Source organism: Equus przewalskii, chromosome 7 (genome assembly GCF_037783145.1).
Source record: "Equus przewalskii isolate Varuska chromosome 7, EquPr2, whole genome shotgun sequence".
Taxonomy (NCBI): domain Eukaryota; kingdom Metazoa; phylum Chordata; class Mammalia; order Perissodactyla; family Equidae; genus Equus; species Equus przewalskii.
Window position 1 is genome coordinate 41712115 of NC_091837.1, and position 21426 is coordinate 41733540.

The window sequence follows — 21426 nt, forward strand, 5'->3', positions numbered from 1 at the left end:
AGGCAGGGCAGAAGACAGGGCCAGGCATTATAAAGAAAGTCGCATGTAAATTGTCAAGGATGGCAACCCCCATGTGCATTTGTGTTCTGAGTGTGCTCAAGTACAAGAGCCAGTGACTGAAAGAGAATTACTCACCTTGAGGGGAGGCTAGCACATACATTATTTCAGTTAGTCACTACCAACAACTCTATAAAGTCAAAATTATTCTACGGATGAAAAAAAACAGGCTCAGTGAAGGTAACAGTTATTCTGGGTACTGGCAACCATCAAGTTGCAGTAAACAAATCAAAGCCTTGCTCACTTCCAGCCCATCCCATTTCCCTATCACTAATTTACATCATTAATTTACAGTCTTGTGAAATTTTTCATAGTCTATACAGCCCTTACCTTTTTCCTTTCGACTAAGTCTTGCTACTCTTGGGGCTTCTTGGTGGGATGAGCTCATGATAACATTGTTAAATCTTCTAACCCTTTTAGATGCCTATAAGTATCTCCTGGCTTTAGTCATGTTGCCATAAATAAGCCTAGGAGAACCTACTTCATAAATGGTTTCTTGGCCGTATACTAGGTGACTGTGAATTTCCGTGAGTCTGTTAAGTTCAAGACATTAGTGAACCAAAAACAGGTTTTTAAAATTTTTGAATCCCAGTTCCTACTCTTGATCTTCTCATTTATTTTCGGGATCCACTTCTCATTTAAGGCATACTTAGCTACTAAAAAGATTTACAGAAATTTAAAGTACGAATGTCTCCACTATTGAATGTTTATAGAATACATTTTCTCTTCTGATAGTCTTTGGGGCAACACATCTTCCTGGGTGAATGTAGGATTTTTCACTAGGTAGTGCATTCTCCTAACATATCTTGGGCATTAACTCCTCAAATGTTTAAAACCCAAACTGCTAGTTTACAGGAAGGATTAACTGAGACCCGCCGCTGTGCGGAATCGTTCAAGGTCACTGGGGCAGGTGCCCACCCCAGGACCTGAAGGTGGGCTGCCAGGCCCATTTCCTTCTCCGAAGTCGACGCCGGCTCTCTCCCCACTCTCGGGGTTCACTCGGACTGGCTGTGACCTGGCTTGGAGACCCCCGTCCGCCCTCCCGGCGGCCGGCCTTGGAACGGCGCCTCTGGAACGTTCCTGAGCGGCGGGAGGTGGGAGCGGCTCGGGGGAAGCGGGGCGGAGCCGGCGGCGACCGGCGGCCGAGCCACGCCTCCCCGGGCCGCTCGGGGGCGCCCGTCGGCGGAAGCCACGCTCTGCGGGCCGGGAGGGGCTCTGAGCTGTGGTGGCCGCTACGCCGCGCCCGCTTGCGCTTGCTTTCGCCGGCTCGCCGGCTGGCTGGCCCCGCGCCGCAGGACCTGCGCTTCGCTTCCCCTGGCCATGCAGCGCCTGGCCATGGACCTGCGGGTGCTCTCCCGGGAGCTCTTCTTCTACCTGGAGCATCAAGTCCGGGTTGGGTTCTTCGGCTCGAGAGTGGGCTTATCCCTGATTCTGGGCTTCAGCGCCGCTTATGCCTGCTACTACCTGAGCAGCATTGCCAAGGTGAGCTAGGGTGGCGCGAGCGCCAGGCAACGGGCCGCGGGCGGTGTTGCCGGGAGTGACAGCATCGGGCGAAGCCGGAGGCTGCCTCTGGTGGGGGCAGGTAGCTGGGGCCGTCCTGGGACGAGCACGCTGCTCCCTAGTTATTGCCCTTTCCCCGGCTTCTGGCGGACGCCCCTGGAGCGCTCGCGGGAAAGCCGGCCGGCCCCCGCCGCCTGCCTGCGCATCCGGACCCGCTGACCTCGGCGCGGGCGGCGCTGCCCGCCGCCGTTCGCTAGCCCGGCAGAACGGCTCGGCAGTGCTGTAGCACTTTTGAGAATTATTGCCTTATTCCAACTCGCGCCTTTCCCTGGACGTTTGATAAACCACTTTTTAAGTCCGTTGTGACTGTGAATTATTTGCGCCGGGCTTCCAGAAGGAGATGTAATCGGAGGGCTCGCGCGCGCGAGGGACGAGGCTGCTCATTTCTAGTTTACGGTTGGCAGAAACTTTGTTCTTGATCCTTCACTGATGCTGGCTTTCCCCACAGAAGCCCCAATTAGTGACGGGGGGTGAGAGTTTCAGCCGCTTCCTTCAGGACCACTGCCCCGTGGTGACAGAAACGTACTACCCGACGGTCTGGTGCTGGGAGAGTCGAGGACAGACGCTGCTGAGACCCTTCATCACGTCCAAGCCCCTGGTGCAGTACAGGAAGTAAGTAAATTTCCGTTTTCGGGCATTTCTTCAAAAACATAGTTTTTTGCATACTCTCAGTTCTTTGTTAATAGAACCTCTGGTTTAGTAAGTATGTGGAAAACAAAGGGAGTGTGAAAATGGAACGTATGTCCCTCACCCTCAGCTGCAGGAAAATATTCAGGTATGGCCTTTCACCATTTTTGCGGGGGGGGGGGGGCACTGTGATGTAAATGGTTTATTTCTAGGATGAGAGAAGTGTTTGGGGGTTACTCTTTTCCAATTTGTCCTGCGTCTATCCCTGAGGACCTAGATCCTTCAATGATATGCACCAATTCATTGATGCTGGGATTAGGGCTGGAGGAGAGAAGGCTAATTAATTTGGATTTTGTGTGATGGACTCGTGTAAAGCGCTTCATTTTGATAAGCAAATGGGTTTTTGATGATAATGTCCTTGAGGTGTTAGAGATAGGGTCCAGAATATATCAGTAGCCAGGAGATTTAAATGGTGCCTGTTATTAATTTCCCTGAGTCATCTAGTCCTTCTGGAGTTCCTTTTGTTGACTGAGACTTCAGTTCAGAGATACTATGTGAGAAGTACTTTGAGATATTCAAGAAGCAAATTTTGTAATATACTTTGTCAAAAGACAGCCTCATTGAGTCAGAGATCTGGAGCAATGATCGGATCAGCATTTTACTTGTTCGTAATTCCCTATTGAATTATTTGGGTGACCTCAATCAAATAGAGGTTAAATGCTGGATATTTTGGAATAATGAGGAAATGATTAAGATAAATATTTGAAGTACTTTGAAGTTCATTTTTATATACTGACTTTTACTGATGTTGCTGGGGATACTTTATGGTACTAATTTCATAACATTCTTGTAATGAAAGAAAATGATATAGGTGTATGTGTTAGTGAATGCTGAAAAAAGTTATTTTGAGATGACCAAATAATGTCATTTATTTATAGAATTAAGACACTAGTATTAAGACAACTTGAAACACTTAATGATATGTCTTGAATTATTTATTTCAGTGAACTTATTAAAACTGCAGATGGAGGACAGATTTTGCTGGACTGGTTTGATAATGATAACAGTAAGTGTTTTATGGATGCCAGCATCAGACCGACTATCTTATTGTTGCCCGGCCTCACTGGAACAAGCAAAGAATCATATATCCTTCATATGATCCAACTTAGTGAAGAATTGGGATACAGGTACCCGTCAAAGATTCTTTCCGTTTTTTCACTTAATTTGTTCTAAGTGAAGCGCAAATATATCTCGATGTGTGTGTCAGAAATACTTATTTCTTGCCTGAATTAAGCCATCCTCTAAATTATTATGTTTTCTGCTTTCTCTCTTTTTTCAGGGAAATGCATAACTGAATCATCTCACAGAAAATAGCACTTAGCGTAGTAGGCACTCAACAGATTTTGGTTGAATGAATGAATGGAATTGGAATCACCTAGGAATTGACATAGGAACCAGGTGTGAGAAGCACTAGGCCCTACTGAAGGGAGTGCTATGGAAAATAGCAATTACAAACCCCTGAGACAGTGGCCCTCATGTCACATTCCTTGTTTGGGCCCTGGATCCACTAATCTTGTCTCATTGACTCAGATCCCAAGTGTAAAAAATATTCAGAATCAGTTTGTAGGTCATGCTTATTTTTCCAAGGTGACTCATGCCTGTTTTGTCCTCCTGAGTTTGCAGGTGCACATGGTTAGTGTCCCGTTGATGATGCCACAGCATTTTTGAGTAACCATTATTCAACTCGGTCACCAGGTACAACTTAATGTTTTGCAAGTGACTTAGCAACTTTAAGTTTCAGGTTCAGCTCTAAAATCTTAAAGCAGTGTCATTGTTACTGCTTTTCTGTGCCTCAGTTTTTTTAGCTGATAGTAATAATAATGGAACACTCTGAGTTGCATTTGAAGTGAGCTGTATTTTTGTTAAACTGGAAACACTTGTTTGTGTGAAAAATTAATGTTGAGTTTATATTAATAAAAACATTTTGATATAAAGGGGAAAATGCCATAATAGCTCATTCAATTTTAAGAAGTAAGCTCTGATCTTTTACAGAAAAAGCTTATTTTGTCCATGAAGTGACAGGCTCTCAGAAGCTTTGATATGGCGTCCCAGAATTATGATTCCAATGAAATTTACACTAAGCAATAGCAGGAATTCATTGTTATTCCATGTTTAACTACCATCCTGTTAGATATGAGGCTTGATTCCTATTTTTTGCTAAAACTTAGTCATGCTCAAAAAGTACAGATCATAAAGCCTTTTGTACCTATCTAAATTGCTGATTCTGTGGTTGGCCTGAGCTGTCTCCCAAGACTTAGAAAGTGCTTTTTAAAAACAATGAAGTTGAAACACAAGGACTAAATCTTATAAGCCTTGGATTTGCTAGCACATATGACTTCCTTTCATGACTTGTGTAAGTTGCCGAACTGTATTACCAGGGCTATCAATACAATGTGCTTCAAAGCTACTGGAAAGTTCTAGCTTCCCTAAGAATTAAAATCTATTGATTCCAAAATTTTATTGAGAATGTATGATATAAGGAAGGCTTTGTGATAGGTACTATGAAGACGTACAAAGAGTCATGGGCATTTGTCTGTGCCTCAAGGAGTCTATGAGAGGGGAAGGCTGGACAAGTCACTGGTAGCTGCTTGAAGACCCAGCTTATTTGGGTTTAGGGAACTCTAACACTAAATCAGATTGGGCTTGAAGGTAACAGAATGCATGAATAAGCAATGGTCAATAAACTTCTCAATGGTCTTTGGGCCTATCAGCATTTATTTTTAATGGCAAGGAATCTCTGAATCTAGGTAAGAGAGGGTGTATCAGTTAGCTTTTGCTGTATAACAAACTATCCCAAAACTTAGTGGCTAAAAACAACCATTTTGTTCATGATTCCATAGGTCAGCAATTTGGGCTGAGCTCAGCTGGGTGGTCCTTCTGATCTGGTCGGGGATCATTCATGCATTTGTGATCAGCAGCCAGAACAACTCCATGCTTTAGGGGCCCTCAGCAGGGATGACTCATCTCAGCTCCACGTGGTCTCTCATCCACCATCGGGCTCGCCCCAAGCGTGTTCGTTTGGTGGCAGAGAGTTCTAAGAGCGCACAAGTGAAAGCTGCAAGGCTTCTTGAGGCCCAAGCTGAGAACTGTCACAGTGTTGTTTCTGCTGCATTCCAATCAGAGCGAGTCACATTCTAGTGAAAACAAGTTACGTGGTCAGCCCAGGAACAAAAGGTTGGGAAATAGACTCTACTTCTTGATGGGAAGAGATATAAAATAATTTTTTGCAATCTGCTACAGACAGCCGGGTACTTTCACAGGCCACTGAGGTAAAAAATGGATCTGGAATTTTGGCACAAGGCTGGTTTGAGTCCTTAGGTCACAAAACAGATCAAGTTGCTGATACTGTAGTATGGGATCTAGTAGGTAGTAGAGCTTGTGGAAGGCTATGTAATATGGGGAATGTGCGTGGGCTTTGGAGCCAGGCCTGGGTTCACATGTTGGAACTGCCACTTACCGAGTGACCCTGGGAAATTAATTTTTAACTTCCCCAATCACAGTTTCTTATTCACTGCAGACAGTTTAAATGAATTAGAATGGATAAAGTGCTTGGTTTAGTGCCCTGAACGAAGTGGGTCTTTAGAAATGTTTATGTCTTCCTTCCCGGATTTTCTGTTCCCTGATCAAACAGAACATTTTTTATAGTTTAAAGAGCAGGTACAAGCAAAGCTACCTCTTGGGGACTGTAAACATCTAGCTTCCTTCCAGGAGCGCTCGGATACTTTTGTGATGTCTCTTGTACAATAGCTTCACAGTCAGCATGAACACCCCAGTATCATGGGCGCACTTGCCTGCAGGCCCCACTTCCTATCTTGTGTAAAGGTTGAGTGTTGAGGGAGAGTCATGCATTCTGTCAGGTCATCAGGGAGCTGTTGATGCTTTACTGGTGAGAAATGATTTGGACATTAGAGAGAACCTAACTTCTGGCATGTGGACAAATGAAACACAAGGGTCTACAGTTGTTGCTATTAAATTTTTTTTCCTGTACCTGAATACTAACAAAGAGACAAAACTTTTCTGTTAAGAGTTATTAATTCAAAATTAATAATAGATGAGATGGAAACTAAGCTAAAGGTTGTATAAGGTAATTATGAGCAAAGGTTTTACTGAGAAGTCAAAGGTAAATAGAATTGAATGGGCAGTACTTGGCCCGCCTGTATGTTGTTCGCCTGCATTGGCAGAGCGCCAGTGTGTACTCCCTGGATAAACTTCCTCCTGAGAGAAGAGAATTGCTAAGCCAGGCAGTCCCAGTCATTCTTCCAGATTTTAGCGTTCTTCCAAATTTTATCAATCAGATAAGTTCTCCATCTTCTGGAGAGCGAGTAAAGTGAGAAAGGCCAGGAGTGTGTTTAAAGAGAAGCCTTTATAGAAACCAGAGGACTAGAGAAATAGTCGTTTCCTCTAATAAGTTACACCCATGTGACTGATACATCAGTTAGAAATCTTACCCATTCATTCAAGATTTCTTTTTAAAAAAATCTCTATTCAGTAACACAACCTAATAGATATTATCTTCCGCACCTGAATAATATCCTGTTTTCTTAAATGTTTTCCCCAGTCTCTGAATTAATTTCCAGCACTACAACTAAAAGCAAGGAGAAAAGCAGTGACTCTGAGACCATCCAAATCATCTTTTACTTTGACGTCTTTTGTTGAAAGCCTTCATCTACCATTTTATTCTACCCTCAATTAATGCGAAAAAGAGTGACCCATCCAGAAATATGTAATAAGTTCATTGAAATTTAGGTCCGTCATTAAGTATTTTGGTACTGTACAGTATCAGAACCTATACTCCCAAAGAGCGTATGGTCTAGTTGAAGTGACAGAGTATGCAGTAGTAGTGAAGAAAGGCATTAGAAGACCAAGATTGGCTGCAAGTGACAGAAAATTCAAAGTAACAGTGACTTAAACAAGATACAAGTTTCTTTCTCCTGTAACAATGCAAGAAGGTGGACAGGGGCTTGTGTAGTGTTCTGTAGCGTCAGGAAACTAAGTTTCTGTTATCATGTTACTTCATAATCCGTGGCTGCTTCAGCTTCAGTCATCACATCTGCATTCCAACACCCAAGAAGGGGAAAAACGGAGACTAGAGAACACGTCAACTTTCATTAAGGATGCTTTCCAGCACTTGTGCACACCACTTTTACTTGTATCACTTTGGCCTGCTGTTTCTTAGCTGCAAAGGAGGCTTGAAAGTGAATTCTTTATTTTGGGCAGCCATGTACCCAATTGAAATTGGAGGCTTCTGTTACCAAGAAAGAAGAGGAGAAAGGATACTGGGAGATAGGGGGCTGGCCCTGTGGTGTAGAGGTTAAATCCAACATGCTCTGCTTTGGTGGCCTGGGTTTGCAAGTTCGAATCCTGGGCACAGACTTAGACCACTGTCAAGCCATGCTTTGGTGGCAACCCACGTAGAAAATAGAGGAATATTGACATAGATGTTAGCTCAGGGCTAATCTTCCTCAAGCAAAAAAAGAGGAAGATTGGCAATAGATGTTAGCTCAGAGTGAATTTTCCTCACCCAAAACAAAAAAGATACTGGGAGATAACTGGCTGCCTCTGACGTTGAGTGGTCAGAGTGTTACAAGTGCCAGGATTCTGGAATATCAGAAAAACCAAATAAGACATTTTATGGAGGGAAGGAATAGGTCACCAGTGTCAGATGACACTGAAAGGGCAAGGAGAACAGGACAGATAAAGCAAAATTTGAGAAGAGTCAGTGTAGCAACGAGGGATGCTGGGGGTTAAGACGACCTCAGGAGACAAGAGCAGGAGGGGATCACACATTTGACTACTTTTAAATGTTCCTTTGCTTTCCAGTTTGGAGATTGTGCCTTCACGTTTTTGATTTAGGGGAAGTGGCACCAGCAGATACTAAGCTCTAGGTGACTTTCAGCTTTTCCTGCACCATTAGAAGTGCTTTGGCAGGTCCTCAACAGACCCTTCCTGAGGGAGGAAGGAAGGAGAGGCTGCTCTAGGGAAAATGAGGCAGTGAAACAAAAAGGCACTTCTGCCTACTCCCCAATCTAAAAACAGTAGCTTAGGTAAGAAGTCATTTTAAATTAACACCAGAATATTTTTATCTAAAAGTATTTTTATCATTTTTTTGTTGTTAAAATAATTTGCTTTTTAAAATTTTGAGAATGAGTCAGTTAGCTGATTATTCATGAGATTGGCTAGATGAAATAAAGCGTATTAGAAAGCACTGAATGAAGATATTTCTGGAAAAAGTTATGGTGGATACTGACAAGTGGTCTCCTTCTCTAAGGAACTAATTGTTAGATGTTCCACTATGAAATAATACTTCAATTAACAAAGTTTCTGGGACAAAGCTCTTTTTATCACAGTTGGCATGTACTCAAAGGGTGCTTTGTGTTCAGAGCACCCATCTTCTTTGGAGAAAGAGACTTTAATGTTACCAGCTTAAATAGCTTGAGGCAGCATAGGGAGGTAGTTAAGTGGATCCTTGAGTCAGTTCTGCCTGGATTCAGATCCCAGCTCTGTCACACGCTACCTGTGTGTCCGTGGACAAATTATGTAATCGCTCTGTCCCTGAGTTTTCTCATCTGTAAAGATAACAGTGCCTCATAGGGTTTCGAGAATTGCATGTAACGTATATGAAGAATGTTGGCCCATAATGAACATTTTAAAAAGTATTAGCTATGAAACTTAAAGGAGTGAATGAGGCCATTGTCTGGCTTAGGGAAAAGCCTCATGCTTTTAGTCTGGTCAGATGAAGATGAGATACTTCCTGCCTGAGTCCCACGGGGAGAAAGGGAATGCCCTGCTTGGGGGACGTGGTCGTTGGGGTCTACATCTGGAACACATATGTGTGTCTGACTCGGTTTTAGGTAATCAAGTTGCCAACAGTGACCTGTGACACTGGAATAATTCCTGTTAGTTCAGAGCACTTTTGTTATTAATTAATAACAAATGTTGTTATTAACGTAGAACACTTTTGTTATTAAATAGAGTTTTCTGCAGGCTAGTTCAACTGTGTCTCTAGTTGACAGATTCCACAAAAATACCAAAGAGATCCAGCTAGAATTCAAATGAGTCAGATAAAATATGAGAAAATCAGAGAGCAACTAAGTAAATGTTAGAGAAAACAGGAGAGCTAATGAGAAAAATATTAGAGCTAATGGGAAAAAAAGATTCCAATAAAATGTTGTAAGAGATCACTGAAAGAGAGCTCTTGCTGCTAGTTGTAAAATAAGGTTTTCAGCTTCCTCACATTAAGGATCACTTTGACTCTTTTGTCCCCTTGTGGCCACTGATTTTGAAATATTATGCCTAAAAAATAAACTGCAATAATTAAATATTGACTTGTTGGTCAATTAAAAAGACTTGTTGGTCTTCTTTTAATTTTAATTCCTAGGGCCACTTAGAACTAATGAACAGTAAGAGATAACCAGAATTGCAATTTTGCTTTACTATAATTAAATATAGCTTTGTTAGGGCAGGCCTGGTGGTACACCAGTTAAGTTCACATGTTCTACCTCGGCGGCCTGGGGTTTGCCAGTTCAGATCCCAGGTATGGACCTAGCACTGCTTGGGAAGCCATGCTGTGGCAGGTGTCCCACATATAAAGTAGGGGACGATGGGCACGGATGTTAGCTCAGGGCCAGTCTTCCTCAGCAAAAAGAGGAGGATTGGTGGCAGATGTTAGCTCAGGGCTAATCTTCCTCAAAAAAAAAAAAAAAATTAGCTTTGTTGAGTGCCTGCCGCATGATAGGGCCCATACTAGGTGCTATAAATAAGTTATCTTATTTAATATGTACCCAATTCTAAGATATATGTTATTATCCCTATTTTACAAACCAAAACAAAACTACAGTGTTAGTAATTTCACCAAAATTAGCGTGAGACAGGGTTAAGATTCAAGTGTACAGCTTTGCTACAAATAAATGTATGATTTCTGTTGGGCTCTTTGAAATGGTGATCATTTTTGAAAATTCTTCTTTACTACTTTTTACACCCTTGGATGTCTCAGGCTCTTAGAAACAACCAGCTCCTCAAATCCCATGATTGTTGCCTTTCAGGATAATGTATACCCATAATATCATAGGGCTCAGTTTTATCAGGGAAATTGAAGACATGATAGGCAAACAAGTCATGTTTCCTACTCAGAGAATAGATTTTGTAGGCGAAGAGTTGAAACAAGTGAATGAGATTCTTAAATTATGAATTAACCTTTACTGTTCTTCATTACCATGTGATAATCAGGAGTTGGGTATGTAATATAGTCAGTAATATATTCTTGTTAATTGTGTTTTATTTCTGACACTTAATATTCTAGAAAAAGGTACATGAATTATGTTAATCTGTTTTAATATCTTTATGGCCTTAATGAGGTTGGAAATATTCAGGTACTATCATTTTTTTTAAAAGAATGTGTATTATGTCGTTGGATGTCATGTTATGTAAATGTAAATTAGGTTAAGATAGTTGATAATGTCATTCAGACTGTTTACGTCTTTACTAATTTTTTTGTCTCTCAACAGAAGGATGTTGTGGATTTTCTGTCTCCATTTAATTCTGTCAATTTTTGCTTCATGTATTGGAGGCTTTGTTATTAGTCACATATACGTTTATGATTGTTAGTCTTCCTTTGCGTTAACTCTTTTACCTTTATGAAATGTACTTCTTTGTCTCCGGTCGTGATGTTTCTCTGATTTTACTGTAGCCACTCGAGAATTCCTATGCTTACTGTTTACATGATATATCTTTTTTCATACTTTAATTTTCAAAGTATCTGTGTTTTCATACTTAAAGTGTATTGCTTGGGTCTTGCTTTTTTATCCAGTCTGACAATCTGCCTTTTAATTGGGGTTTTTAGTCCATTTACATTTAATATAATTATTGATATGGTGGATGTAAGGTTTACTATTTTATTATTTGTTTTCTGGTTTTTTGTTCCTTTAGTCCCACCACCACTTTTCTTTGTCTTTTGTGTCGTGTGTCGATGACTTTTTGTCTTTTCATCAGATTTCAATAATTAGGGATCATTATTTCTTCAAATATTTTTCTGCCCCATTCTTTATCTCCTCTTCTTCTGGGACTGAAATTACATGTATGTTAGATATTTTGATATTGTTCCACAGATCACTGAGATTCTATTCTTTTTTTAAATCTTTTTTTTTCTCTCTCATCTTTAGACTGGAACTGCAATGTGCAAATCCAGTGACTTTTTTATTTCAGATATTGTATTTTTCTGTTCTAGAATTTACATTTTTTTAATGGATTTTATTCCTCTGCTGAGATTTTCTATTTTTGAAATTCATTACAAGCTTGAGCATAGTTATAATAGCTGCTTTAAATCCTCCTCATCTATTAATTAACATCTGGACCATCTCAGAGTCAGTTACCCTGATTATGTTATCTCATCTCATAGGTCATGTTTTTCTGTTTCTTCATGGTCTAGTAATTTTGGATTGTGTTCTGGACATTTTGAATGATCCATTGTAGAGGCTCTGGATTCTGTTATATTTTCTCAGAGTGCTGATTTTTGTTTATTTGTTTTATCAGGCAGATAACTGGGCTAAACTCAAGTTCAAACTTTGTCTCCTCTGTAGTAGACAGCAGCTAAAATCTCTGTTCAGGTGGGTTTTTTTGTTTTTTTGGGTTTTTTTGAGGAATATTGGCTCTGAGCTAATATCCATGCCCATCTTCCTCTACTTTATATGTGGGACGCCCACCACAGCATGGCTTGATAAGTGGTGTGTAGGTCTGCACCAGGATCCGAACTGGCAAACCCTGGGCTGCCGAAGTGGAGTGTGCAAACTTGACCACTATGTCACCGGGCTGGTTTAGTTTTTTATCTTTAATTGGGCTGCTTGGAGTCTGCCTCACATATGTATAGATGAAGGGTCAGCCAGAGCTTTGGGCCCAGTTTTTATCCAGAATTTAGGACTTTCCCCTTGTGTCTCTCTCTGTTTTCTGAGATTTTCCCCTGATTTTCTAACTGCTGTAGTTGCACCAAACTCTGTTTTCTGGTTTTTCAAGCCCATTGGACTTCAATCTGACTTTTATCCATCATTGAGTAATACCACCCTGTGCTTCCCCTCAGACGGAAACCTGTAAGAACAGAAAACTTACCCGATGCCATTTTCTTCTCCTAAGTGTCAACTCTCATTCAGTTTCTGCCTGCTTTGGTTGTTCTCCATTGACTTTATAATTTAAGAGTTTATAGTTTTTATTCCAGGAATGGTTGGCCCACTAGAATCTACTCTGACATTTCCAGAAGCAGAACCTCCTTGTCATCTTTTCTTAATCTGGCGTTGAGAACTCTATGTCTATTTTGGTCCTAACCTATGTTTCTATCTTACTTTCTTTCATTACCCTCTGTTTTACAGTGTTTTAGCTAAGATAATCTATTTTCTCATACCTTAGAAAATTTTATATGTGTCTGCCTTGTAGCTTTGCTCACATTGCTCCCTTCAACTCATAATATATCCCACACTTTCCTTCTGCTGAAATCTTTACTAGTTTTCAAGTCGCAGCATAAAATCTATCTGCCTTCTCCAATAATGTTTTCCTAATCAATTTTGCCCATCCTGACTTCATATGGCTTTACTGTCTATACCACTCATTGGACATTGAATCATATACTGCCTTGTACTATCACTTTTGTTGTAGTCACTCAACTGAAAATATGGTGCATCTTTTCAACCTAACTAGATTGTACTCTCCTTGAGGCCAGGAACCTTAAATTTTTATTTTGTTTTATTCCTGTAAGCTCTAACTCAATCTTCAGTTCAGTAAATATTCTGTATAATAAATTTTTGAATGAATGAATCATCCAATATTAATATTCATGTAAAGTGCTTAGAACATGATCAGGCACATAGAAAAGACTGATAAGTGTTATCTGTTATTGTTATTTGAAATCTGTGTAGCAATCTCTGAATGTTCCTCTCACTCCACCCTTTGACTCTTATATCTGTTCTTAGCTCAAAGACTTGTGGAGTCTTAGAACTGGAAAATATTTACGGTCGTCTGATAAAGTCACTTTGTTCTAGTGAATCACTGGGCTTGAGCAGATTCAAGGCTATCTGGTCTATCTCCCTGTAACAGTGGTTCTCAACCTAGGGGACTGTAGACAGCCCCCAATCCCAAAGAATTATTTGTTCCAAATTGTCCATAGTGCTAAAGGTTGGGAAATCCTGTGCTGTAGGTAACCCTCAGCTTTTTATTCAACTTTCATTAAAAGGGACTCACCTGCTTCCCTGGTTAACGTGTTCTCTTGTCACAGAAAGTTCTTAGTACTAGATCTATTCTTTATTTGGTATTTTTTTCTCTTTATTTATATTTTCCCTGTTTTGAGAAGAAAATTTAAGTAGTTAAAATACGTAGGAAAAATAAGTTTTGGAGAACAACTTTCCTCACATACATACCCTTTGAAATTGTTTGAGAGAAATTGTAAACATTAATTTGGAGAGCACTTATTACAAAGGTAGCAGAGGCTTATCAATGTCTTAGGAATAGTAGTTGTTTCACAGCAGCTCTTTTAGTTTTATGTGTAGTGCTCCCTGATGACTCTCAGGGCAGAGAAGGGGTTAAATGAAAGAAGAAGTTGGTTGCTTGTCACCAACTGGAGTGGGAGAAAGGGACAGAACACAGCTCTCATTCTGCCTTCTTCTCTGGCTGCTTTGCTCCCTCATTCTTCCTTATCTCCCTGCCCTGTTTCCAAGGCTGAAAGTATATGCAGTGATGACTGCTGCTGGTTGAACATTGTCAGGAACAATGGCCTAGGGAGAGGTCAGTGCAGTTCTTCCTCCAGCAAGAGATACCAGAGCTGTGATCCACTTTTCAAAGTTGCCTAAAAGAAAGTGCAAATATCCCAGTCTGCAGTTTGGAAGAAAATCCCAGGTGTAGAGGCTGCTTTTTCATGAATTTGTAGATGATCTTTTTCTTTCCCCCCACCAGTTCTGTTCCTGTCTCTCAGCGGCAGTCACATGATGATGTCTTGCCACAGAAGCCATTTTTATTCTTGGGTAGTGTTTGCACTCTAAAAGTGGTTCTTTTCTGAAAGACTAAGATCTTCAAGGTTCAAGGTCACAATTAACTTTATTCCCGATTCCTGTGTTATGCGAGTAAATACAAGTGTCTGACTTAAATTTTACTTATGTCTAGCCTGTCTTGCCATTCTTTTTAGCAAGAAAAGATTAAGGACTAACTGACTCTACTCTAACTTTTCTGCTTGTTTTTACAGTATATTTAAGATCTTTCTTTGACTAGTCAATAAATTGTAATATTTCTAGCTTTTTCTCAAATCACGTTTCTGAGCTTCGTAAACATTTCTCTTCTTTCTGTTGGACCTAATAAAATTCTCTCTACGACCTTTCAGATGCAAAAAAGAATTCCATTGCAGAAACATATCCTGAATACCACGTTGAGTTCTAAACCCCCGACAGGAGGGTCAGAGTTGTGAATGTTCCGTAGGGCAATCGGTGCATCAGTGTGTGAACCTATGGGGTGATCAGCAGCACCATGAAAGCAGAGAGTGAGAACCTTTAGTGGCCTTGATTGATTGGATAAGTAAACAGAGAAAAACAGAATGGATTTGAATCAACATGAATATAGATTGAGTAAATCAAAGAGAACCTGTGCAGATACAAGTTGGGATTTTGTTTGAGGATGGGAACAAATACAAATCTGGGGTTATGGTTGACTGAAAGTTAAATGAGAGTGAAATATTTTAAATGCAGAATGACTTTTTAGAGCTAGCACGGTGCTACAATTACCGTTGCTACTAACAGCTAACAGTCGTGTACTTACTATGAGCCAACACTGCCCTAGCCCTTTACATGTGATCGTTGACCCGGGAGTGGCAAACAGGATCACACAGGGAGTGTTCCTCCTCTAGGTCACCTGAACACCAAGCAGTAGCCTAGAGGGGCCCATCCTGCCAGCGCGGGTGCCAGGCTCCTTGCAGCTCTGCCTGTGGCAGTGTTTTCACGTCAGGTAAAATTCCAGTCTCCATGTTTGCTGAGCCTTGAGAGAACAAGAGCTATTTCTTAGGATAGGAATAGATATTTATTAATGTTACAAATAGAATAGGTAGAGGACATTTTTTTTTTTATTTGAGGCAAAACATTTAAGTTTGACTTGTATTTAGAATTGTTTTAATAACACTTATTGGAGGCCTATACGTATGCATAGAAGTTGTAAAAATTCTGCACTTGGCAGGAAAATTTAATATCATGTCAACATATGGTTTTCTGATTTGAACCCACATGTTGAATTTAGAGAACTGGAAAGGTATTTTTAGTGCATTTAGATGAAATTGTCAGACTTTCTCATGTCTTTGGAACAGATTTTTAAAAATCTTTTAGTGCTCTAAAAGAGCGCTACTAAGATGATTTTAATATTATATTGTGAGCAAGAATCGTGTGTAAAAATAACAAAAATTCCTTTCCTGGTTTTTAGATGTGTGGTTTTTAACAACAGAGGAATGGCGGGGGAGAATCTCTTGGTAAGTAAACTTAATGACAATAGCTTAATTTTTAAAAAAATTGTTTCTAGTTTTATAACGAAAAGTACATTTTTTTATTTAAAATAACTCTTATTATGTAAACAACACAAATTCATTGTTGAAAAATACAGATGAGGGAAAAAAAGGAAATGTACAAGACCCATAATTACACAACCAGGGAAATCCCCTTAGTCCATGTTCATCTGATCTTATATGCAAATAAAATATATGTAATATATTTATATTTTTATAAAAATTGAGGTTAACATCAATAGATATTTATCTGTATCCCTTCTAATGCAAAGCACCTTTTCTTTAAAAATTAACTAGTAGAAAACAAATTAACCAGTGTATTGATACTTTTTTTCACTTAAGAAATTTAGTTTTGCCGTGAAACAGATTGACTATGTCTTCTATACCTATTTGCCAGCCAAAGTTTACATAGAGGAAATATTATTTAAATCAGCTTTTCTCTCTCTCTCTAGCCGCTAAAGTTTTTGCTAGGATAGAAATTCGTCCACCTCTTAGAAAATCATTACTCTGTCTGATGTTAAACTTATGAGTTGGAATGAGAACTATTATTACACTCACTGAAATTTTGTTGAAGCTTTTAAACTTTTAGTTCCTCACCATTTCAACAAGTCAAAGGCAATTCCACTAGAATTGCAAGAAACTTTATTTTTGAGTCATTGATGGAGACTATTAAGACTATGACTAAATCATGCTGGAAATAAAAATTTACAATCCTGTCACCAATGTTGGTACTTTATGAGAACTTCGTAATAAAAAGGGCGCTTGCGTTTTGCTTTACAGTGACTTAGGCCCTGCAGGGAATCGAGATCACTATGATTTCAAAAGCTAAAGTTATAAGGTGTTTACAGTCTCATTCAAGTGCCTCATAATAATAGTTTGATGTGGAGGTTCCCATTCCCTTATTTAGTCCAGCCTTTAGGAATCTTAAGGACAGAGGGGAGGTACTCTAAAGGGGAAGATTGAATTTGTCACCAAACAAATTGTTTTTGAGCAGCTCTTGTTTGCTGTCTATCCTTCTACGTGCTTCCAGAATCCAAAGATGGGGAAGACATGGTCTGAGGCTCTCAGGAAAAATAACAGCTGCAAAGTAAATTCTGTTAGGTCCCATAAAGTGAGGGACAAAGATCTGTTCATTCAGCAAAGCCGTGTTCTATGCTCTCAACAGGGTAGCTTGCCTTGTACTCCTGTACCAGAGAGTAGGGTGAGGGGTGTACATGTTGTTAGACACAACCCTAACCCTTAGGAGCTTTAACTTAAGTTGTAGGAGAGCGTCAGATACATAAAAATACGTGCAATACAGTGCTACGTATAACCGTAGGAAGACTTTTTAAGGCTCCAGAGCATAAAGGGAAGGAGTAACTAACTGCCTTGGGGAGGTGGGAGAACACTGTAGTGGAGGCGAATCTGAGTTGGATCTTGAAGGCAGTGGTATTGGACCAGGAGGGGGCATAGAGAAGCTTTCTCAGCAGAAAGAGCAAGGTATTAAAGAGCATGGAATAGCAAGTACCTACTTGTGGAGGGATAATGATGATGATAATTCTACTTAATATCTGTTGAGTCCTTAGAAACTATCAGTTATATCTTTTCATACTTAACATTTCAGCAGTAGAAACAACCCCGTGATTTAGTTAAGCATAGCTACCATCATCCCCATTTTGCAAAAGAAGAAAATGAGGCACAAATAAGTTAAGAACTTGCTCTAGCCAAGAAATTCGGAGCCAAGATTCAGACTCAGGTAGTCTGACTATGTGCTTATGTTCTTGTACCCTCTCTCATGATTCAGGAAGTGACAGAAATTCTTCTAGAAGGGGTAGGACCAGATTGTGAAGAATCGTGTAGAATCCCCAGGACCTAGTATTGAACCAGTGACATTTTTCTTTAATTTCAGCTTTATTGAGGTATAATTGACATATAAAATAATTTGATCCTGGTCATGTTTTAGAAAGAGGACCATGGCAGCGGTGTATAGAAAAGAGCTGGAGGGGAAGGAGGCTGGAGGCTGGAGACCTGTTAGAAGGCAGTTACTGTAGACCTACCCAAAGTTTGAAAGCAGATGCAGGGGGGCTGAGGAGGAGAGAACAAAGATGAGGGGTATTCATGGGGCAGAAAGAATAGTATTAATTGTATTGTGGGAAGCGAAGAGAAGGGAGTCGAGGTTAACATTTCTAACTTTGCTAACTTGTAGAAGGCTAATATGGTAAAAGGTGATACTTGCTGAAATAGGAAATTTAGAAGAATTTACAATATTTTGGTGTAATAAAAATAGCAAATTCAGTTTTAGATCTTTAGGGTGCTTTTAGATCATCCAGGTGGAAATTTCTAGTAAACAGGTGGATCTGCTAGACTGGCCCTCAGGAGAGATGTGCAGGCTAGAGAAAGAAGTGGATTGTCAGTGCGCAAGTGGTACTTGGAGCTCAGGAATGGTTGAGATTGCTTAGAGAGAGTTAGAGGTAAGGGGAGAGGTCAGTAGATAGAATCTTAGAAAACAACAAATAGGAAGGACAGAAAAAGAGGAAGAGGAAGCTTGAACAACCTTCTACCGTTACCATTTAAAGTTGATCAGAAATTTACTTTGAAAGAATGCAGCAACCCAGTAACTTTTAGCCAAAAACTGTTTTTTTTTTTTTTAAAGATTGGCACCTGAGCTAACAACTGTTGCCAATCTTCTTTTTTTGTATATTGCTTTTTCTTCCCGAATCCCCCCAGTACTTAGTTGTATATCTTAGTTGTGGGTCCTTCTAGTTGTGGCATGCGGGATGCTGCCTCAGCATGGCCTGACGAGCAGTGCCATGTCCACGCCCAGGATCCGAATCGGCGAAACCCTGGGCTGCTGAAGCAGAGCATGCAAGCTTAACCACTCAGCCACGGGGCAGCCCCTAGCCATAACCTTTAATTGGATTTTTGAAAAATCTCCAAGAACTCTTTGAGTTCTTACAAAGGGATAGCATATAGATACACTTTTTTATTATTATTATTTTAAAGAATTCACTGAGTTCTAAGGGCATGAGAGTAGCTTGGTCTCTGGAGCCTTTCCAGTGCCCTGCATTGAATTCTGATGAACTAGTACTCCCAGAAAATATCTGTATCATAAAGACTAATGTGATCTAATTTAACAAAGAATAAGAATGTAAAATGGCCAAAATGTAATTATAATTATATCCTTTTAGAACAACTGCTTTAAAAAATAAATTTAAGGGAGCAAATTAATTATAATTTAATATATGCTTCTCAAAAATGAGATGCCAATATTGATTATTAAAGTTACCTGTGATGTTTAGATCCCTTGATAACCCTTCTTTCTGCCCTAGAGCTATGAACAATTATCGTATTGGACTAGAGGAACTCTCTGTTTATACCTCACTTTGTTCCAGAAAGGATTTAATGTAGCTCAGAACCACAGTAAGTAAAACCTTAGGTAGGCATAAAAAAGAACAAAAGATGGATCAGCAAAGATCATATAGGAAGGAACTGCCTCTAACTGAAATGAACCTAAAAGAGCTAGCAAACGTGAAATGGGATTTAGGGTGAGCAGTTCTCCTAGGAGTGGAAGAAATGCAAAAGTAAAAGGTTTGCTGAAATATGTTGGTGATAGACTTAGAATTTATACAGATTACTATGGCTCCTGCGAAGCAGAATAAGAAAGTAGAGATTTCCCACCACTATGTTGTCCTCATTTCCACTTAGTCATTGCAGGATTGAAAGCCAAAAACCCTTGCTCACCAAGAAATGAGAAGCCTGCAGTTGCACCCCCTGGGGCTGTCAGCTGTAGGAGACAGATAGTCCTGGTCTCAGCAGACTGATCCTCAGGGTTTTTGGAGCCCTCAGAGTAGATGGTACCTTTTTTTCTCTCTGCAGATTGGTTTCAAGGATAGGAATCCAGGAATGCAAGTTACCCACAAACTCCCTAATATTAATGATTACTTTGTGAACTGTCGTGTTTCCAGCTTAGTTTAGGAATGATGATTTATAAAGAACTCAGCCAAAATTGAGTTTATTGAAATTTACATGGAGGTCCCTTTCCTTTTGGTTATAGAGTCTTACACACTTCTGTGTCCATGGGCCCAAAAAGAAAACCCTCCTAGCCATTTTGGAAAATGGTCTGGCAGTTTCTCAAGACATTAAGCATTGAGTTACCAGTAATCCAGTAATTCTGTTCCTAGGTATATACCCAAGAGCAATGAAAATATATGTTCACACAATAACTTATACACAAATATTTATGGCAGCATTATTGGTAATAACCAAAAAATAGAAAGAATCCAGACATGCATCAATGGACAAATGGATAAATAAAATGTGGTATATCCATATCATGGAATATTATTCAGCATTAAAAAAGAAAGGGAAGGGCTGGCCCAGTGGCTTAGTGGTTAAGTTCATGCCCTCAGTTTGGTGGCCCAGGTTTGCAGGTTCGGATCCCAGGCATGGACCTACACATCGCTCATCAAGCCATGCTGTGGTGGCATCCCACATATGAAATAGAGGAAGATTGGCACAAATGTTAGCTCAAAGCCAATCTTCCTCACCAAAAATAAATAAATATAAATAAATAAAAAAGAAATGGAGTACTGATACGTGCTACAACATGGATAAACCTTGAAAACGTTATGCTAAGTGAAAAAAAGCCAGTCACAAAATATTACATGTTGTATGATTCCATTTGTATGAAATATTCAAAATAGGCAAATCTATGGAGACAGAAAGAAAGAAGATTCGTGGTTGCCTAGGGCTGGCGGAGGGAGGATGACTGCTGATGGTAGGCAGTTTCTTTGTGGGGTGATGAAAATGTCCCAAAATTGTGGTGGTGGTTGCACAACTCTGAATATACCTAAAATCATTGAACTGTACGTTTTAAATGGGTGAATGGTATGGTATGCGAATCACGTCTCATAAAGCTGTTAAAAAGAAAAGCCTCCTTCAGGAACTTTCCAGTTCAAGTTAGAGCCGGTTCAGCAGGTAAAGGAGGGCCCACAGGGTGAGTGAAGCAGAAGATACTTTAAAGCAGTGTTGCTCCAAGTGTGGTTTGTGGACCAGCTTCCACATCTCCAAATCTTAGATAGCGGTCGCTGACAAGATGCAGGGGTGTGACAGAATGTGAACCAGCTTCAGTTCCAAGCACCCTGTTGAGGTGAGCAGATCTATTTTTTTTTCTCATAGCAATACTCTCTTGGTGAGAGAAGCAGCATGCTGATTCGTATTTCGACACCAGCCCGTTATCTCTCCCTGGACTCGCACTTTGATTAGCTCTGCCTCCGAGATCCTCTAATCCTAAAACCCTCATTCGGTAGTTGAGGATTCCTCTGGAGGAGTAGGGTGCCTGGCCTGAGGTCATAAAGCTGATTAGTGGTCTCAGGGCAGACACTCCGACTCTCCAGCCGAATGTCTTAACCTTTCAGCACTGGCTTTAAGTCAAGTCAGCCTGAAATCGGGGGGTAGAGATAAGGAGTGGTTTCAAAGAGAGGGTTCTTGCCTCAACCTCAGATTCTTTGGTGCTTAATTAAGGACATAGATCTAGAGAAATCTGCTCTTGTTTCCTACTGAGCTTTTTCACCTTAGCTTTTCCATGGAAGCTAATGGGGTAGGAGGGATGTAGGGCTCTTTCCCTTCAGGGG

General features: G+C 40.3%; 1 protein-coding gene across 1 annotated transcript in view; it reads left to right on the plus strand.

The window, feature by feature from the left end:
- The first annotated feature begins 1179 nt into the window (after window positions 1–1179).
- Window positions 1180–21426, plus strand: part of ABHD3 (abhydrolase domain containing 3, phospholipase) — a 37048-nt gene continuing 16801 nt past the window's right edge. The window contains exons 1-4 of the mRNA XM_008542695.2: window positions 1180–1539; window positions 2066–2229; window positions 3249–3431; window positions 15736–15781. Coding sequence (XP_008540917.2) covers window positions 1378–1539; window positions 2066–2229; window positions 3249–3431; window positions 15736–15781 — 555 coding nt within the window. The 5' untranslated portion in view covers window positions 1180–1377. The remainder of the gene's footprint in view (window positions 1540–2065; window positions 2230–3248; window positions 3432–15735; window positions 15782–21426) is intronic.